Source organism: Myotis nattereri (genome assembly GCF_964212035.1).
Source record: "Myotis nattereri genome assembly, chromosome: 18".
Lineage (NCBI taxonomy): Eukaryota > Metazoa > Chordata > Mammalia > Chiroptera > Vespertilionidae > Myotis > Myotis nattereri.
The window spans coordinates 27,789,604-27,809,681 of record NC_138093.1 but is presented as its reverse complement, the minus strand read 5'-3'; the positions used below and the strand labels follow the sequence as shown (position 1 = coordinate 27,809,681).

General features: G+C 47.2%; 1 protein-coding gene across 1 annotated transcript in view; it reads left to right on the top strand.

Moving 5' to 3' along the window:
• Window positions 1-4,518: 4,518 nt before the first annotated feature.
• The window catches only part of SMYD2 (SET and MYND domain containing 2), a gene marked incomplete at its 5' end in the record, with an annotated part of 51,935 nt that continues 36,375 nt past the window's right edge, over window positions 4,519-20,078 (top strand). Inside the window, one exon of the mRNA XM_081112673.1 lies at window positions 4,519-4,688. Within this exon, the coding sequence (XP_080968799.1) occupies window positions 4,519-4,688 (170 nt within the window). The remainder of the gene's footprint in view (window positions 4,689-20,078) is intronic.

The window sequence follows — 20,078 nt, the reverse complement described above, 5'->3', positions numbered from 1 at the left end:
TAGTAAAACTTTTATGGTTATCATTTGTATTAGTTTCCTGTGGCTGCTGGGACAGATTATCACAGACTGGGTGGCTTAGAACAACAGAACTGTATTCACTCATGGAGCTGGAAGCTGGAAGTCTGAAATCAGTATCCCTGGGCTGGACTCAAGTTGGCAGGGCCACACTGATTCCAGAGGCTCTTCAGGGAAAATCTGTTCCTTGTCTCTGGTGGTCCTTGCATTGCTGAGTTTGTAGCAACACTGCTCTAACATTCCCTCTGTGATAACATCGCGGCCCCCTTGTCTGACTGTCCGATCTCTTACACAGGCTCTTGTGCTTGCATTGAGGGCCCAACCTGATCATCCAGGACAGTCATGCCACCTCAAGGTCTTCAACTGAACACATCTAAGGTAACCATAGAAGGTAGCATTTATGGGTTCCAGGGATTAGGAACCAATATCTTTAGATGCCATTATTCAGCCACTGCATAGCTCTTTGCATGTATATTGGTCTTCTCACCTTTGTCTGACAACGGTCTATCCCAGTGTAGACACATAATGCATAATCAATAACTGAAATGCCAGTATAGGGTACCAGTCCACTGCCCATGTTCATCCGTATTCCATCTTAGCTAAGGCTTGATTTCCCTAGGCCAGAGCTATTTCCTTCACGTGCCAAGTTGTGACTGGAAGGAGATTTCCCTGACGACTTAGATCAATTTCTAGGTTAGAGACATGAAGCGAAGGGGGCCTTTATCTTTGTGTCGCTTCCTGTGAGCCACAGTGAGGCGAAGCAATGGAAAACTCCATTCCTTCCAAACCCTGGGCAGAGAACGTGGAAGAGACAGAGGGGCCCCGGCAGCTGGAAGGTGACTTTCACGGAATGTGAGAATTCCGAGTGAGAGTGACAAGCATGAGTTGCATTAAGAGTGCTGTCATCGCGATTTGCCCAGGCTGGGTTGTTGCCATTCCTTGACCGTTCATTTTAAACAGTTTTCTTCGCAATTTAAGGGCCTAAATTCGTGGCTGTTGCTTGACCATTTTCCCATCTCAAGTCACTCTGCGTTCAGCACAGGCCTGTTTCTGAAAGGAGACTGCTCCTTTCCCCTTGTCCTTAAATCAGTCCCCTTCACCACAAGAACCAGACTGCCTCAGCCACCACTTGCCTGGGAAGACAACTCAGTAGCTATTGCATACAATAGAAACGTAAACAATAGATTACTTTGCACAATTAACCCTTGCAATGGTAAATTGCTTACTGTTTATAACTGTGTGTTTACTTCCACGTCATCTTTTCTTCTTTGTACTGGTTAAAGCTCCCAGAAATCAGAGTTAAAAACTTACACAGCCTCAAAATTTATTCAAGGTTTGCCGATGTAGACATGTACTCAGAAACTTCTAGGGTTTGAGAAATTTCTTTCATTAACATATAATACCCATCTATCATAAAACACAATTGCCAAAATCAACTCAGTGTGTCTAGCTAGCATAAAATTTATCTAACATAGTAGTCTGGCACCTGTCAGAGGCTTTTCTGACTCCTGTTGCCTGTCCAACTAGAGCTACTTACCCCCTAAAAATACCTGGAACAACTCTCTCCATGTAGCTCTGCTCCAGTCATGTCTTTCATACCAATGGAACTTTTCACATGCTGTTCCCTCTGTTTGAATGCTTGTCCCTCCACCTCTTCTCTTGATTAAATTCTATTCATCCTTTGGATTTAGTCCAGGCATCCCTGTCTCCAAAAAGCTTCCCTAGACTAGGTTAGATCCCCCTAAGAGCTTGAGACCACTGACTGTTGATGTGATTATATGATCAAAGTCTGCTTCCTCCACCAGAACGTACAGAGCTCTGCGAGGGCAGGGAATGAGCCAGCTTTTGTTACCATTCTATCACCAGCCCATCTCTCTGTTGCTGGAACACAGTAAGCATGTAATGAATATTTAAATGTTTAATGCACATGTGGTGGGCTCCCATGCTAGCTCTGCCTGCCACTGGGCTATTTAGGCAACTCATTTCATTTCACAGGCCCTGACTTTCCTCATTAGTAAGAAAATGCCTCTTCTGGTCCCAACATTCTAGGATATTTATGGTTCCTGCCTTCAGCCTTTAAGACTGATCAGGCTACAGCTAGAAAGAAAGTCGACACTAGCTGTTATCTGCTTGCCATATATCTCCCCACGCGGAAAAGAAACCTTATGCCGAACAAGAAATTGGAATTACCCTTGAACACCTTTGCTTCTTTCCCTGATGCCACTGCCTCCTTCTGGCTTTCTCGGCCTCTCACTGCAAAATGCAAATGCTCCCTTCACTGGTGGTCCTGTGTTCAGTCCTGTCCCCTTCCAATCTACCTGCAAGACTGCCAATAGAGCTGAGTCTATAACACTGATTATAGCACCCCTCAGCTTGGACACTTCCAGGGACTCCCACACCATGTGGGGGACAAAACTTCCCCTGTTTCTGCCTCGCCTTGAGCACTTATGCTCCACTCAGAACCACTCAGGGGGCCCAACTCCACACTGTTCTTTGAGGTCCCTGTCTTTGCACATGGTTCTCTCTGCCTGGAAAACTGTTCTCACCTCCTGTACTTGCAAAGTCCCATCCATCCTTTAGGCTCAGCTCAAACATCTCTTGAACGTGGCACCTTCCTCACTCCTCCGCTGAGTGAGTCCCTCACTGCCTGAATTCCCACAGAACACTTTGTCCAAGCCGCCAGAACAACACGAAGTGAGCTGTGTTTGTTTGCACAGGGATAGCCGCGGTAAGAGTGTGGGCCTCAATTTCAGACGGACCTGAGGTTGAAACCAAATTCTGCAACTTTCTTGTGTGGTCTTGGAAATGATTCTGAATCTTAGTTGTCTAGTTTTGGAAATGGGAGCTATAACCCCTAACTCACTGTTGAAACCACAGATTAAATGAAATATTGTGACTAGTGCACTTAGTACAATGCCTGGCCCATAATTCTTGGTAACTAATAGTAATTATTATTGGATTGTGAATGTGTTGAATGCAAAGAGCTACACTTTGTCCATCTTTCTATCTGGCACATAGTGGGTGCTCTCAGTGAACGGTTCTTAAAAGGCACGAGTGAGATGGTATTTCTGATGTATTTTTCTTTACAGGAAGGCTGGAGGCTTATTCATTTTAGGAATTTAAGTCAAATAGAGTCAAAAAGTCCACTGATCTCATGGCATATTCCAAATCACATTTTGCTACACTAGTCTTGACCTTACTCGGGTAACAGTTTGAGAACAAACCTGAGTGTTAAGTATTAGTGTTTTCTGCTAAACTCTCCACGCTGTTAGTCTTTACTGTATGCACGCCAGTTTCGGCCTTTACATAATCCTATGTGCACACAGATGACATCCTTCTCATCTTAAAACACCGAACAGCACGCACGTGTACAGGACTAATGCTAATAAGCACTGCTCTATGTGCTTAGGGTGTTGTAACTCCTCTAGGCGACTCATAACCTAGCGGACTTTTCTCAGATGACTGTTAAAACCACTGCCAACTCTAGCTGAGGGCTCTGGCCACAGCCTGGCATTGCCCCCAACAAGAGCCTTAAAGTCCTCTGCTTGTTCAAGGACTGCAGTCTCCTCCGTGGGCCTGCGCACCCCCCACCCCCCACCCCCCGCATTTCTCGCAGTGGCTCTCAACCTTCTGGACCTTTAAATACAGTTCCTCATGTTGTGACCCAACCATAAAATTATTTTCGTTGCTACTTCATAACTGTAATGTTGCTACTGTGAGGAATCGTAATGTAAATATCAGATATGCAGGATGGTCTTAGGCGACCCCTGTGAAAGGGTCCTTCGACCGCCAAAGGGGTCGCGGCCCACAGGTTGAGAACCGCTGTTAGGCCTGGCAGCTAAACCCCCCTAGGGGGGCAGAGGGGAAACCACGTTCACACCCTACACTCGGAGCGACTCTAGACGAATGAAAGCCTCACACGGTTAGAAACCTTTCACCCTCAGCACATCCAACTTTCCCACTGTGGTTTCTCCCCCGTGCTCCCCGGGGGCTTCTGTAGGACATCAGAGCGCAAGGTGGGGAAACATCGGTGCCCCCTTCCAATTACCAAGGGCGGGCGCTCCCGGGGGCCAGGCTGACTGTGCAGGGGAGGCCTCGGGCACCGGTCCCCGCAGGCAGGCGGCCATCCGCCCACGGGGCAGGGAGCAGCGTCCCGCGCTCCGTGGAGACACGGCGGAGGCGCAGACGTCTCCCGCCCTCCTTCCCGGAGCCGCCGTGCTTTGTGGCGGCTACACCGGAAGCGGCCCGACAGGGAGCGGGCGGCCGCCGAGGGTCCCGCGCTCTGGGCGGGGCCGCGGGGCCGGTCCCCCTCCCTCCCGGGGCGCGCGCGAGGGCCGGGCGGGGCCGTCGTCCCTTCCGGGGAGCGGTGGCCGCCGCCGCCGCCGCGTCCGCCGGGCGGCTCCCCACCCCGCCCCCCGCGGCTCGGGGTGACGCTTCTCCAATAACAGCTCGCGGGGAGCAGCTCGGGCTCGGCCGGCGCCGCGCAGCCCTCCCGCCGCCACCATGCGGGCTGAGGGGGACGGCCTGGAGCGCTTCTGCAGCCCGGGCAAGGGCCGGGGGCTGCGCGCCCTGCAGCCCTTCCAGGTGGGGGACCTGCTCTTCTCCTGCCCGGCCTACGCCTGCGTGCTCACGGTCAACGAGCGGGGCAACCACTGCGAGCACTGCTTCGCCAGGTAGGCGGGCGGGCGGGCGGGCGGACGCCGGCGGGAGCGGGGGCGCGGGCGCCGGGCGGAGGCGCGGACCGCGGCGGGAGGAAGTGCGCGTGGCGCGCGGGGTCCTAGCGCCGGCCCCTCAGGTGGGGGGGCGGCGAAGGGGGGGCTCTAGGGGAGGTCCAGCGGCGGGCCGGTCGTTTTAACCCCACCGGGCCAGCCACGTGATGCAGGAAACAGGAGCCAAGTTCCCGCCGCACGTTTTCAGAGTTGCCCACGTGGGAGATGCCAACCTGGGCGAGAGCAGGGGACTGCCCCCACCCGCGGGCGTGGCGCGCAGCCAGCCTGGTTCCACGCGAGGCCATGCGCTGCCCACCCTGGGCAGTGCCAGCGGGGCCCCAGGTGCAGGCAGCCGTAGTCTGTCACCTTTAACTTGTGCGTCCTGCGGTGTGTGCTGTTCCCCCCGCAGCCCAGCCCTGCCTGCCGCAGACTTGCGATTTCCTCCAAGGAGCTTCATGATACTTAATATTCATGTACAGTACCTGGCCCCTGTTCTTCCTTCGCGCGCTCTGCACTTGGTGTTGGGAGAGAAGCCACAGGGGCACTGACCACACACACCTGGGATTCCAGATGGGACGCATGGAGACCTGGCTCAGAACTGGGAAGACAGGGCCACTGGGAGGGGGGGCAGCGGGGGGGGGGGGGATTACGCAAAATGTGTGGTTGAAAATGGCATTTAATTGTAGCATATCGTATGCATATATGTCTATGCTTGTATGTATGCACATGTATCCACATACACCCACACATAATGATAGCCTCAAGCCTTATGATAGTTTCAGACCCGAAAGGCACTGTAGAAGTCACCAATACAGCACCCTCTCTCCCCATTTTACAAGCAGGAAAGCTAATGCCCAGAGAGGAAGTGTGACTGTGTATGAATAGTCACGCCCGTAGTTCAGGGAATGAAATCCCGTCTCTTCAGTTTTGCCCCGTTTCCCACCGAGCAGGGTGCTCAGTACCATCAGCAAGGCTGGGAAGCATGGCGTTGGAGTGCAGTCTGTACCCGGCCTCCCACTGCTCTCTGAGAAACCGGCCCTGCTGTACTTTCTTCCACCCTCAGTTTCCTCATCTTTGAAGCGGAGATTCTTGGGCTGGGTGGAGCCACCTGAGTTCCTGCAGGGACCTTTAGAGTACAGGTCTCAAGTCCGGCGTAGACCGAAGTACTCCATCTCCGAGGCCGGTGCACGTGATTCCACATTACGGCATAGGAAAAGAAGGGACAGAAGCTAAATACTGTAGTAATCTTGGCCGGACTCCCCAACAGAGCCGTCTTCCGCTTGGGGGAACCTGGAAAGGAGCTAGCTACAGAATCATGCGGTGGGCAGCGTAAGGGCTGTATGTGATGTGGCTCTTTGAATTGGTGAGCCAAGAGCTAAAGGGTCATGGCACCACTTTGCAACGTTTGAGTGAAGTGAGCATTGGGTTTTCCCAAAGTTAAAAAGGCTGCTGTGACTGGTCCCCTTGATCTTCTGAGCCTGACTGTGGCTCAGAGCCTGAAGCCGTGTGGGTGGCAGGAGAGGCAGGAGCAAAGCAGGATCACCTACCCCAGAAGGGGTCTCCCTCCCCGCGTCAGGGATGCTGGTGGTCCATCCTGTGAGAGAAGACAAGTAGTAGGTACTCAGCTGGTAGTTACCAGTCCTCCCCTCAAACGAATTAAGGATCATATATCTCTGGGTTGAGAAGGGAGAAGCAGGGCTGAGAAGGGAGAAGCAGGGCTTTTCTTTAGCTGTGAGTGTCCTAACTGTATCTGCTCCACACACCCCCAACCTTAGAACACTGGTGCACAGTCAGGGTCAACTTTGCATATGTGACGTTTCCCCACCCCTCCCCCCATTTACTGAAGGACACTTGTCAGGCTCACTGATTGCTGCCTTAGGCCCCAAACCAGAGCTGTCACATGCATTAGGGTGGTTCTGCCGCACCTCCCCCACCTTTCGCTGTTGGTTTAGGAAGGTGAACTGTCAACACCCAGGGTTCACTTCCTCTCATCTGAAGTCAGTTAAAATAACACACAAGAAATCACAGTACTATGACACTAGAAATACCTTCTTACTCCATTCTGTGAGCTCTGTTCAATCTGATTAGTTCAGAGTTAGTTAGATCATTCTCACAGATTTAGCACCCTTTCCTCCGTCAACTGTGTGTGTATGACCCGGGACAAATCAGTCTGTCCAGTTGTCCTAGACCTAGAGGAACGCCTTGGTGTCTCGTCTCCACAGTGCCTCCTGGGAGTAGGAACAGAATTCTCAAATATTGAAGCAAACAGGGCAAAACGCAGTCCTTGCCCCCCCCCCCACCTCGCGCCCCCCTTCCCCCCCATTCCCCACCTTAGGAAACGATTCCTTATCCTTTCTTGTGCTGGAAGTTTAATATAAACAATAGTGCTTAGATAAATGGGCCACTAGAGATTTTCCCTGTCATATTCATTGTATGAGGGTTTAACTTACTTTGAAGTAAAATAAGTGATTTCTTCAGGAATAATTATGTTCCATAAGTTGAAAAAAAAATCCCAGAAACCACGTTTTTTAGGTCACCACGGAATGGGATTGTTGCTGTCAGGACAGTTCAGACAAAGGAGCATGTCTCAGAGTTTTACATTTGTGTCACATTTTCTCAGTTTGGGTAGGTGACACTTGGGAAGATGTGTATCTTGCCTCAGCTGCTGGAAGGCAGCTTCTAAAAATATAAATGTCTTCTAATTGGGAGCTGTCCTTACCAGACCTCTTAGATACATTTTATGAACACACCCACTCACGTACAAACATAATTTTTGGCATTGGCCAACTTTTTGTGGCAGGTTTTTTTTTTTTTTATTATATTTCAAACTTGGTATTTGACACATTTTAACACTTGACATTGTCTCCGAAAGGGAAAAAATGGAAAAATTCTCTGTGATCTAGTGAGTGTTCATCTGAATATTCACTTTCTATGCGGGTCCTCAGGTGGGCAGACGTCCCCTTGTTGATCTTTTATTCTCTTGGCTCATGGGTCATTTAAGGGCAAGAATGTTGTCTTTTTATTCGTTTGTTCAGATTATGGGGGGCAAGTAGGAAGGCCCACTGAACTTCCTTGGAATAGAGCTGTTGGAACCCAGTTTCAAGGAATTTATGTTATGCCTGGCTCACTCAGTGGTGCTTTTAAGACTTAAAATGTTTACATGAGCAAAACATTCAGATGGAGAGGCCTTATTTCAGCAGTTACAAAGGCATATGGTCCCCCGATGTGTTCAGTAGCAATGTCCATCCCACTTTCCCCTTGTTTTACCAAACTGTCAGAATGATCTTAGCTGCTCTGCCCACAGACGAGGGGTTGTCTGCAGGGCTGCTGTGATTTTACTTATTCCCAGAACATTTTCTGAGAATTGGAGTCTCCAAGGGGAGAAATGGCTTCGCGTGGTCTCAGATGACCTTGTTTTCTGAGTGAAAAATTGGACAATGGCTCTAATAGAGGATTCCACCTTCTTTTCACATGTCCACCCTCCCACCCGCCATGGGTAGTAAGATTAAAAAATACAGACAACAGATTTCCTCTAAGAAGTTACAGTAAAGAATACAAAATTCAGCCATCTGTACGTCAGATGAGATATTGTGCTGTCACTTTCAACATTTCGATATTTCAGGGTTTTCTTTTATTTCGAGACTGCCAAGGAGGGACTTTGGTTTGAATTCTGGCTTCATCCCTTCCTGATGGTTTGTCTTTAGGTGAATAACGTAACCTCTCTGAACTCCCAGATTCCTTTGTCTGTAAAATGTGCACATTAATTCCCACTCACCACACTAAACCCGAGGTAGTGGAAATCAGGTGCTCAGCGCAGCCCTAACACATAGTAAGTGGTCAAAACTGGCCTGGTGTCTGGCTTGTCCTTGTTTGATGGGCTCTGCTGGCTAAATGTTAACTAGTGTGACCAAACACTGTAATTTCAGGGAGGTGTGTGTGTGTGTGTGTGTGTGTGTGTGTTTATTTTTTATGGTGTTGGGGTTGGAGTGGGGGATACTGAGAAGGAAATACTGGAAATGGCTGGCCAATGGAGTCATCATTCAGATGGCCCATGACCCAGGGCTAAAAGAAGCAGCTCTCAACCTCAGGCCCCCCCCAGAATAGTTCAGTATTTTTCAAAACCTAATGGAAATGATATAATAAACCTACACAGGTAAAGCTTTTATTTTTCTTTTCTTTTTTTTTTCTTTATTGCTTAAGGTATTACATATGTGTCCTTTTCCCCCCATTGCTCCCCCCCACCCCCCGCTCATGCCCTCGCCCCCCTGGTGTCTGTGTCCATTGGTTAGGCTTATATGCTTGCTTGCATCCAAGTCCTTTGGTTGCTCTCTCCCCTTTACCCTCCCCCTCCCCTACCTTCCCTCTGAGGTTTGACGGTCTGATCGATGCTTCTCTGTCTCTGGGTCTGTTTTTGTTCATCAGTTTATGTTGTTCATTATATTCCATAAATGAGTGAGATCATCTGATATTTATCTTTCTCTGACTGGCTTATTTTGCTTAGCATAATGCTCTCCAGTTCCATCCATGCTGTTGCAAATGGTAAGAATTCCTTCTTTCTTACACAGCGTAGTATTCCATTATGTAGATGTACCACAGTTTTTTAATCCACTCATATGCTGATGGGCACTTAGGCTGTTTCCAAATCTTAGTTATTATAAGTTGCACTGTTATGAACATAGGGATGCATATATCCTTTCTGATTGGTGTTTCTAGTTTCTTGGGATATATTCCTAGAAGTGGGATCACTGGGTCAAACGTGAGTTCCATTTAAAGCTTTTTTTTAAAAATTGATTTTTTAGAGAGAGTAGAAGAGAGAGGAAGGGAGGGAGAGGGGGAGGGAGGGAACGACAGAGAGAGAAAGAGAAATCAATTGGAGATTGAACCCACAAACTGGGCATATGCCCTGACCGAGAATTGAACCAGCAGTCTTTGGGAGCACAGGACTCTCAACCCACTAAGCCACACTGGCCAGGGGTAAAGCTTTTTTTTTTTTTTTTTTTTTTTTTTTTTAAAGAACCTTTTCTAGCTCCAAAGTGCTTAGACACTTTAACACTCTTTCACTGTGACATTAAACACATATTTGAAAAGGGGAATGGAGGAAAACAGAATTTTCCACACAGCAAGGATACCAGGGCTCCTCTCTGCTCTCTCCTCTAGACTTCAAAGGTGCCAGGCGCTGTAACATGCCTAGTTTTCATATGCAGGGAACATCATTTCTGTTATAGCTTATAGAAGCTCAGTGACCAAGCTGCCCGTTTGGAAACAATTTGAGATGAAAGAGGCAGAACAGCAGCAGGACGTCCTGAAGTGAAATTCAGACCCCGGTGAGTTAAAACCACCTTCTAGCACCTTTCCTTCCCGAAAGCAATTGCAGAAAATCCTCTCAATCAAAAAAAAAAATTCTGAAGATCCATATAAAGTGGCATTACTTTAAGTCACATTGCTCTTTGCAGCTCATAAAACATCTCCAGGCACGTTCGTATTTTGATCCTCTCAAAGATGCAGGAGGAAACTGAGTGTTAGGCCGGTTAAGTTGTTTCCTTGAGTCCCACGTCCTTTTTATTGCCATATGGGTATTGGATGTCTCCTAAGGGCCAGGCTCTGTGCTCTTCACGGATGGAGCCTGGTCTTCCTATTTGAGTCTGTGCTTCCTCTCTCTGCCCCCGCTGGCCTGAATCCACTGTGTCGTTCACGCCTGGACTCCAGGACTTAATTCATCTCTGGTTTCTCCTTGAATGAATGCGTATATATTTTTTATAGATTTTAGAGAGGAAGGAGGAGGGAGAGATAGAAACGTCAATGATGAGAGAGAATCATTGATTGGCTGCCTCCTGCACGCCCCCTACTGGGGATTGAGCATGAAACCCCCGGCATACGCCCTGACCAGGAATAGAACCATGAACTCTTCGTTCATAGATCGAAGCTCAACCACTGAGCCATGCTGGCCAGGCTGAATGAACTGAACGCAGTTTTTACCACCTCTTTTGCTTCCCCTTTCCCCAAAAGGTAATTCAACAAACGAATGCATTATTTTTTAAATTTTAACAAATAAATTGATTCAGCTGACTTGTGCCTGTATCGCCTCCTATTATGGGTTCTGAGATGTTTTTATTACAGTGCTTTGGAATTTGCACAAGAACTACATATATTCTTTTGTAGGTATCAATTATTACATAATAAGCTGTAAAAAGAACACTAGGATTTGGTCCTTTTGTGGGTTTGTAATATTTTTTAATATTATGCTAGAACTAAGATGAATTTGCCATCTTAGTCTTCAGACCTTCGTACAAGGTTGGTTTCCATGCCTCTAGTAGGGCAGCATCAGAGTATAACCCCTTTCCTTTTTCTTAAACATATCCGTTCTCCAGAACCTTGCTCTGTGCAAAGTTAAGTCAGCCAGGTTTGGAAACAGCATTTATGATGCAGCTATTCTAGGAGGCCCCTGCCTGGTGTTTCTGTGGGATAAGCCGATTGCACAGTATCTGTCAGAAGGTTCTTTTAAAAAATGCTGAGAAATGTCTTAAATTTCTTTGGAAAGATTCAGGGCTCAGTGTTATAGTTTGGCAGCAACTGGTCTTCAGAAGGACTCAGAATTGGGGAGAACCTGGGACAGCACAGTTGCCTGTCTTAGAACTTGAGATAGAGGATTACAAAGGACGTTTCTATTTATTTTTGTGTTTTAGGCTTACCTCATTTGCCTTTAGGTTAATATCCCCTTTATTTTTCTTGTCGATATAAAGAAACACAAAATAATCACAATTTTAAGCCACTTCATTTCTGCTTTCCAAGGAGGCAATTGGTCATTATAAATATCCTTTATATTCCTGGAGTTATTAATGACTTGTTACCACCACCCCGCCCCCCCATACACACACCTTTTTTGTGGACCTCAGGTGTAGAGTGGGTAAGGTATTCATATTTCGAAGTTCAAGGCATGCTTTCATCTGGTCTGTGCAAGGCCAATTTGATTTAAGAGAATTTCCCCTGTTACTGATTCCTTAATGCCATTTCTGCTTCTCTCACGGACAGCCCAGCCCCTCTCTAGGCTTGCCTGCATGTCTCTGAGTGTGTGTGAATGTCCTGATCCTCACCAGGGAGCTAGGCAGACCTAGAACAGGGCACCCTGATTGTACTTGATCAGATTCAGATGTTGAGCCCTCCTCCGGGCAGCCTGGTGGCTCCGAGACTTTCTGTAGTCGTGCATAGAAGCGACCACCTGCCTCTGGCCCCTTCCCCCTGGACAGCGGCCGGCTCTGGGACCCAGAGCTCTCTGTCCCCTCTCAAGGGACTTGCATGATCAGTCTCTGTACATCACCATCACCTTTCCCACCCACATTCCCAATCCTCTCATCTTTGGATTTCTAGCAAATCTGCGGTAGTTTAGGGGTGCAGTCCTCCAGCAGGGAATTGTCTGAAGTAACTGCCTTTTCAGGGGTTGAACCCACGACCTTGGCCTCATTAGTACGGGCGCTCTACCCAGTCACAAAGCCGCACACCTCACTTTGTGTAACTTCTGCTGACTCTGTTCCTACCACCCTCAGCGGCCTCCTTTTCAATTGCAAAGGCGTTCACACCAACACAATAGAACAGAAGGAAATCAGATCTCTTCAAGACCTCTCTGAAGGACAGAAATCTGCAATTTAGCAGGAAAATAATGCCAAAAAGTCTTGAGGGCGCAGGAAACAACTTATCTTTCTAGTTCATGCGTTTTGCTGAGAATCCAGCTGTGTCTCTCAGATTCTTCTTCAATCAGAAATTTAAAAATAGTGTGGAGCTCCTTGTGCCAATTTATTAGCATAAAATCTGGTGGCTCTTGTACAGGAAGGGGAAGGCTTCGATGATTAAATGGAAATATTGTATGCATATTAATAAAATGGATTAGCTTAGCTTTTACAGGAAGGAGTGCATCGGAAAATTCCTAAGTGCTTATCTTTGGTAAATGTGTAATGCCTAGAAACCAAAATGAATGCTTGCCACAATAGCTGAGACAGCGGTGTGTATCCACGCGTGCACTGTGATGTACAGTGTCCACAGGACTCGTACTGTCCCCTGAGGAGAGAAGAAATAAGGCCAGCTCATGGAAGAAGGGAATTTCACACCAGGGCTTGGTGACATAGGCCTATCCGGGGGGAGGGAGGTGGCGAGGAAGTCTGGCTGACCCATGAGATACAGTTTTTCATCTGAGCCAAATAAAAAAATGTCAAGGATTTGATGTCCTGGCTCTTCAGAGGAGTTAGGTTGCAATCTGTGACAAAAATGGAAAGACCTTGGACTTTTTCACTTCGGTCTGTGAGTAACAGGAAGGACTCTTCAGGGCTGTGGGTCCCGCCCGGGCTATATTCTGTTGATTCTCCTCACCGGGGTGATGCTGGTATAAGAAACACGTGCCTTATGCCACCTGCAAAATCTCTTCTCCAGTTGGTCACAAATATGTAGCAGAGTTGTCACTGCAGAACCAGCTCAGAATGGCCCTATCCTGTTTGAGCTTTTCAGAGACAACAGAGCAAAACCGTTAAGTCATGTGGTGGAAGCATGGGTAGAGGAGGGAACTTTGACCTCCAGCTGTTCCCAGCCGGAACCAAAGTCCACCCCCACCCCCCAGACCCCACAGAACCAAAGGACCGGGACATAACCGGAACTTGAACACCGGAACCCTTTCAGAAGCCAAGGGTCCCTTGTCCAGGCAGATCTGGTGCCGACGCCCCTTTACCATAAATGGCCAAGTTCCAAGGTCCTCCAACTAAAACTTGTCCTGCCAGCCTGTTCCCCCAGCCCCTTAAAAACCCTAAACCTAGTCCAGCGAGCAAGGTGGATCTGAGGCACCATTATGTCTCTCATCTCAGTGGGTGCCTTCTCCATCAGGAAACCTTTTCTTACCCCAAACCCTGACATTTTGAATTTGCGCCACTCGAAGCATCGGACACAGGAACTTTGGTTCCATACCAGAGACGATGCTGTTCACAGTGATGGCCTCAGATGTTCCCAACACCTCCCCAGTAAGACATTGAATTACGAGCAAACGGTAAACTCCCTGAGAGTAGGGATTCTGTTGTGTGAATGTATGCAACCAGTAATTTTCTTTATGGAGCACTTGCTGGGTTCTAAATCCCTGGGAGACAGCTGTGAAGAAAAGGGACAAAAATCTGAAACACTACAGAGCGAATGTCCAGTGCCGTGAACTGTGTGTGGTTTCAGCAGGTGCTGTGTTGAAGGCACTAAGATTTGGGGTTGTGTCTTTTCCTTTATTTCATTAAAAATGGTAATCCATGCATGTCATAAAGAAAATTCTGCCAACCAAAATGGTTCACCGCACACTCTAGTTCATGACTTATGCAAACTAAGGGAGAACTTTGATCAGATAATATCAGGTCTGATGAAATTGTAACAGCCCTACGTTGTGTTCAAGGACCAACAGCTTTGGCTGGCCAGTTTGGGGAAGTTAATGAAATGTAGTCTACTCATACACCTGAGAAAATACTTCTAAGTGTCACTCTTAAAAACCTTTAGGGAGCCCTAGCTGGTTTGGTTCAGGAGATAAAGCGTCAGCCTGCAGACTGAAGGGTCCCGAGTTCGATTTCCGTCAAGGGCACATGCCTGGGTTGCGGGCTCGATCCCCAGTAGGGGGCATGCAGGAGGCAGCTGATCAATAATTCTCTCTCATCATGGATGTTTCTATCTCTCTCTCCCTCTCCCTTCCTCCCTGAAATAAATATATGTGTATTTTAAAAAACACACACACCTTTAGGGTTTGTTTGTTTTTTTTTTTTTCATCTGATAAACTCTCAGACTCACAAGATAGTAGGAATTTAGAAACGATCTACTTATTTCACTCAATATTTCATTGACTTGGGCACATATTTGGGCCTTCTAAGACACCCTGCTACTAAATATTGTCTAGAGACAAGGAGGGGAGAAAGAAGCCCACCTCCACCTCCTCTTCCTCTGGGTCTCCAGAGAATGGCCCTGCGGGCACTGCCTGATGGGAGCTTCAGGACTGGGTATCAGGAGTGAAGTGAGTCCAACTTCCTCTGCAGTGTCAGTGTCACTCACAGTCCCAACTTGCATGCACACGCACACGTGCACACACGTGCGCACACACACCCATGTCTTTGGTAAATGTGTAATGCCTGTTCTCTCCTCTGTCCTTCTTTGCCTGGATGTCTCTCAGGTTCTGGGAAATCTGTCCTGGCTTCTGCAGCCAGGATCAGCTCCCTTCACCTTTGCTCCATTGCACCTTCCACACTTCCTTCCCCACACCTCAAGGAGTACAGGAACCGGTCTTACCTCATCTTTGTAGCCCCGGCACTTAGCCTGAGGCCTAGCACGCTCTTACCTCGGTAAATACTGATTAAGTGAATAGTCTCATTTTTGTAACTTCTCCCACTAGTGGCTCTTCGGGCAGGGTTCACCACCAGCCTCAGTATACAACTCTGTTCATTTTGGAAATGAATCCTTGCCAATACTTGCAGAACCCTTCACTGGTTCCCATCTTCTTTAGGACAAAATCTTGACTGCACAGGTCCTCCCCATGAAGTGCCCGCCCCATCCTATCCAGCGTTACCTCTCCCTGCTCTTTTACTTAGACCCTAAACACAATCTGGGTAGTCTTTCTTCATTCCTTTTCCTATATCCGTGTTCTTCTTCATTCCTCCTTTGCCCATGTGTAACCTAGAAGGCCCTGTCCAGGTAAGGCCTTAGACCCTAAGTCTGTTCATTCTCAACGGAGATCCAACTCAACGTACATGTCTATTTTGAAGCTCCCTTTTAAATATTCCAGCCCACACATCTCTTAATTGTATTCATATATATTTATATATATTACCATTTTTCATTATTCTATTTATATTGATTGACTACCTTACTGTCCCAGCACTGTGCTCTAACCGTGGGGATTCTAAGATGATCAGGACAGTATTCTCTGTAGGTGCCCTCACTTCTGTGTCTTTAACGAGCTTGGTCCCAGGAGTAGCTTCCTGCTCTCAGTTCAGTGTCGTGTGAATCATCTTGCCTGATGTTTATATTAATCACTGTCATGAAGGTAGGACTTATTTCCTCAAAAAGCTCCATTTTTATAAAAATAACCATTCCTCCAGAGCCTGAAACACTACCTTACACATAGAAAATAATACTTTCTGAAGAAATTATTTGGCTAAGGTAGTTAACGTACTTCTTCCCTGCCTCGTGGACAAGGTTTTATAGTATTAAAAGGGTCCCTTTATTTAGAAATCAGTAAGGATTGAAAGAAAAATGTCTGCTTTTTCGCAACGGGTTTGCAGCCAGAACACGGGGGTCGTGAAAGACTCATTTCAACACCGTCATTATCGGAGACCTAGATTCCGGCAATTCTGCCACTAATGGCATCAGATCTATAGATGTTGGGGGATCGACAAAAGAACCATGGAAAAATTTGACAAGGAGGAGGCTGCTGAGATGGGGAAGGGCTGCCTGGGTCTTAGGCAAACTGAAGGTTGAACGTGAGCGTGGTATCACATTGATGGCTCCCTGTGGAAAATCGAGACCAGGAGGTATTGTATGACTATCATTGATGCCCCAGGTCACAGAGACTTCATCAAAACCATGATTACAGGCTCCTCCCAGGCTGCCTGTGCCATCCTGATTGTTGCTGCAGGTGCTGGTGAACTTGAAGCAGGCATCTCCAAGAATCGGGCACACCCGTGAGCAGGCCCTTCTGGCTTACACACTGAGTGTGAAACAGCTGTTGTTGGTCTCAACCAAGTGGGTTTCACTGAGCCGCCCATAGGCAGAAAGGATATGAGGAAATTGTTCAAGAAGTCAGCATCCACATGAAGAAAATTGGCTACACCCCAGACACAGTAGCATTTGTCCTAATTTCTGATTGGAATGGCGACAACATGCTGGAGCCAAGTGCTAACATGCCTTGGTTCAAGGCATGGAAAGTCACCCGTAAAGACGGCAATGCCAGTGGGACCCACTGCTTGAAGCTCTGGATTGCATCCTGCCACCAACTCTGCATCTGCCCCTCCAGGATAGCTACCAAATGGGTGGCGTGGGTACGGTCCCTGTGGGCCGAGTAGAGATTGGTGTGCTCAGTGGTGGTCGCTTTGCTGCAGCCAGCGTTACAACTGAAGCGAAGTCCGGTGATGTGCACCATGAAGCTCTGAGTGGAGCTCTTCCTAGGGACAGTGTGGGCTTCCGTGTCAAGAACGTGTCTGTCAAAGATGTTGGTCATGGCGATGTGGCTCGTGAAAGCTAAAATGACCCACCAGCGGAAGCAGCTGACTTCACAGCTCAGGTGATTATCCTGAGCCATCCAGGCCAGATCCGTGCCGGATACACACCGGTGTGAATTGTCACACAGCTCGCCTCACTTAAAAATGTGCTGAGCTGAAGGAGAGGAGTGATCGTCATTCAGGAGAAAAGCTGGAAGATGGCCCTAAGTTTTTGAAATCTGGTGATATTGCCATCATCATCGATACGGCTCCTGGCCAGCCCGTGTGTGGTGAGAACTTCTCTGACTACCCTCCTCTGGGCCGTTCTGCTGTTCGTGACATGAGACACACAGTTGCTGTGGGTGTCATCCAAGCAGTAGACAGGCAGGCAGCTGGAGCTGGCAAAGCTACGAAGTTTGCCCAGAAAGCTCAGAAGGCTAAATGAATGAACATTATCCCCACTACCTGCCACCCCCTCTTAATCAGTGGTGGAAGAATGGTCTCAAAACTGTTTGTCTCAACTGGCCATTTAAGTTTAATAGTAAGAGACTGGTTAATGAATACAATGCATCATAAAACCTTCAGAAGGAAAGAAGAGTGTTTTGTGGATAATATGGTGGGGTGGTTTTTGTGGGGTTTTTTTGTGTGTGTGGCAGTTTTTTAAGTTATTTGTTTTTAAAATCAGTACTTTTTTAAAAAGTTTATTGATTTTAGAGAGAGAGGAAGGGAGAGGGATGAAGAGATAGAAACATCAATGAGAAACACCAGTCAGCTGCCTCCTGCACTCCCCCTATTGGGGATGGAGCCCGAACCCTGGCATGTGCCTTGACCAGGAATCGAACCATTTGTGACCTCATGGTTCATAGGTCAACACTTAACCACTGAGCCATGCTGGCTGGGCTAAAATCAGCACATTTTAATGGAAACAACTTGACCAAGAATCTGTCACATACTTTTGAAACCCATTAAAACCAAGTTTCATGAGGAGGAAAAAAAAGAAAGAAAAATGTCTGATACAACTATTTAAACAATATCTGGTAAGTTTGAGTTCTCAGGGTAAAATCCACGATTAGGGTAGTTCACCTACACAAATTGACAATTCAATTAATGATTGTTTATCTATAGAAAAGTAAAGCCAAGAGGATGAGAGGGTGACACCTCTTAAAATTCTTCTGCAAGCAATTGAAAAGGTACATTTTCTTGTAAGATTCAGGACAGATCACCTATTTGTTGGGCAAGGAGTTAATACACAGATTTGGCTGCAGGAGGCCTGACTGTATTCTGGGAACTCACACTTAGCATTAGGTCATAAAGGTATTTTCACATGTTTTATTTTTCCTACTCTGTGGCCTGAATGTTGAAGTGAGGAATACAGTGAGGAGCATTTTGAGTTTTTAAATAGTTAAATTTATGTGACTTTGGTTTTGTCCTTTCCCTTCGTATGTAAACACCTGGGTGTTATGGAAGTAAGGGCAAAGGTGGTCATAGGGGAATCTAATATTATCGGTGTTCCAAAATATTAATGATAACCTCTGCCACCATTAGAAGAAATGGTGGCAGTTACTTATTGTCGGTTCCTTTATGAGAGAAGTGAGATAAAACGAAAGGCATTCATTGTTTCTCTCCTTTTGACTTCAGTAGGCGACAGAAGTAGAAATAAACTAGCAAAAAAGTGTCATTCTGATCTCCCACAAAGGTTAATGAAGAAAGTGTTCGCAGAGGTAGATATTAAGTATTAAAGTGCACATCCGGTCTTGGGGCAGGCTTGAGCTGTTGGGGTTTTACAGGGTCTACAGGATGGGGCTGGACGACGTGCTGTCCAGTGGCTGGAAAGAATCATTGAGTGTTCACTGTAGGCTCTGCATTTTTCTCCTCTATTCATGAGCTATTCTTTCTAAGGCAAAGGTAAATTCCATGTCAGCCAAAGCCCGCATTAAAACAAATCCTAAATCAGTGTCATTTTTTTTTTTTTTCATTTCTGAGCTTGGCTAGAGTCACATTTATAACACTTTTTAGCTTGATTGAGGAATAATTGACAAATACTGCTCCTATTTAGAGGGTATGACAATATCCACTGTGGAATGAGGATAAGATCAAGAGCATTAACACATCACCGCACAGAGTTAACTTTCTTGTCTGTGCGGCGAGAATGCATAAGCTCTACCCTCAGCACCTTTCAAGTAACAATACTTTATTATCAACCATAGTCACCACTCTGTACATTAAATCCTCAGAATTTATCACTGAAAATGTGTGCCCTTTGACCTACATCCCCCCCATCCCCTGCAGTGTCATCATTTTGTAGCAAGGCCAACCATTCATTGCCCTGACCACCAAAGCCAGCTTTCTCCTTGTAAATCCACTTCCTATTCCTATAGTTGGGGAAACCTATTAGTTGCTCCCTCGCTGCCCTAAATATTGCCTGCCTCCCCCAGGGGCCCCAGGCTCCAACTTTTAACAAGGCTCAGAACAAAGCCCCATGCGAAGGGGAGGTTCAGCAGGGCTCTGGGAAGAAGCTCCCCCCTGCCCGTGTGGGCCCCGGTTCCCGGCTCCATTGTGGATTAAAGTGACAGGGAGCATCTTTTACTGTCACACAAAAACCCAGAGCCTTCGTATTATCCTTGGTCCCCCGACTAGGGTTATAATAGGGTTTCGCCACAATTCCTCCAATTTTTGTTTCTCTCAAATAAAAATTTGCTGGTGCAACCACTCTCGCTGGGTGGGAGGCTAACTTTGTTTCTGATTTGTCTTATTTCAACCCACGGTGAAGTTATATTGCGCCGCTGGGCTTTTTTCCTTTTCTCTTTTCCGTCCGGCCGGGGCCGTCTCTGTTCCACAGAGCACACTTGTCACTTCTTCTGTCACCGTTAGTTAAAAGTAATTGTTATTGCAAACCCCGCTCCATGCCAGGATCGTTTTCTTTCATGGTGAAACCCACCAAGCATTCATTTTAGTCGCGGATACTGGGGAGCTTACAGGATCAAACCCTTTTTATTCTAGACCCACCGCACCCGGGGCAACGCGTTAACTAGCAGGAGTTGTTAATTACATCTCTAATTACATCTTCGTGGCTTCCGAATCTTAAAAGCAAGAAAATTAATCACTGCGTGTGTCTCCTCCAGTAAAAAATGACAGGAGCGTATCTTCTAAGTTCTGTTCCCGC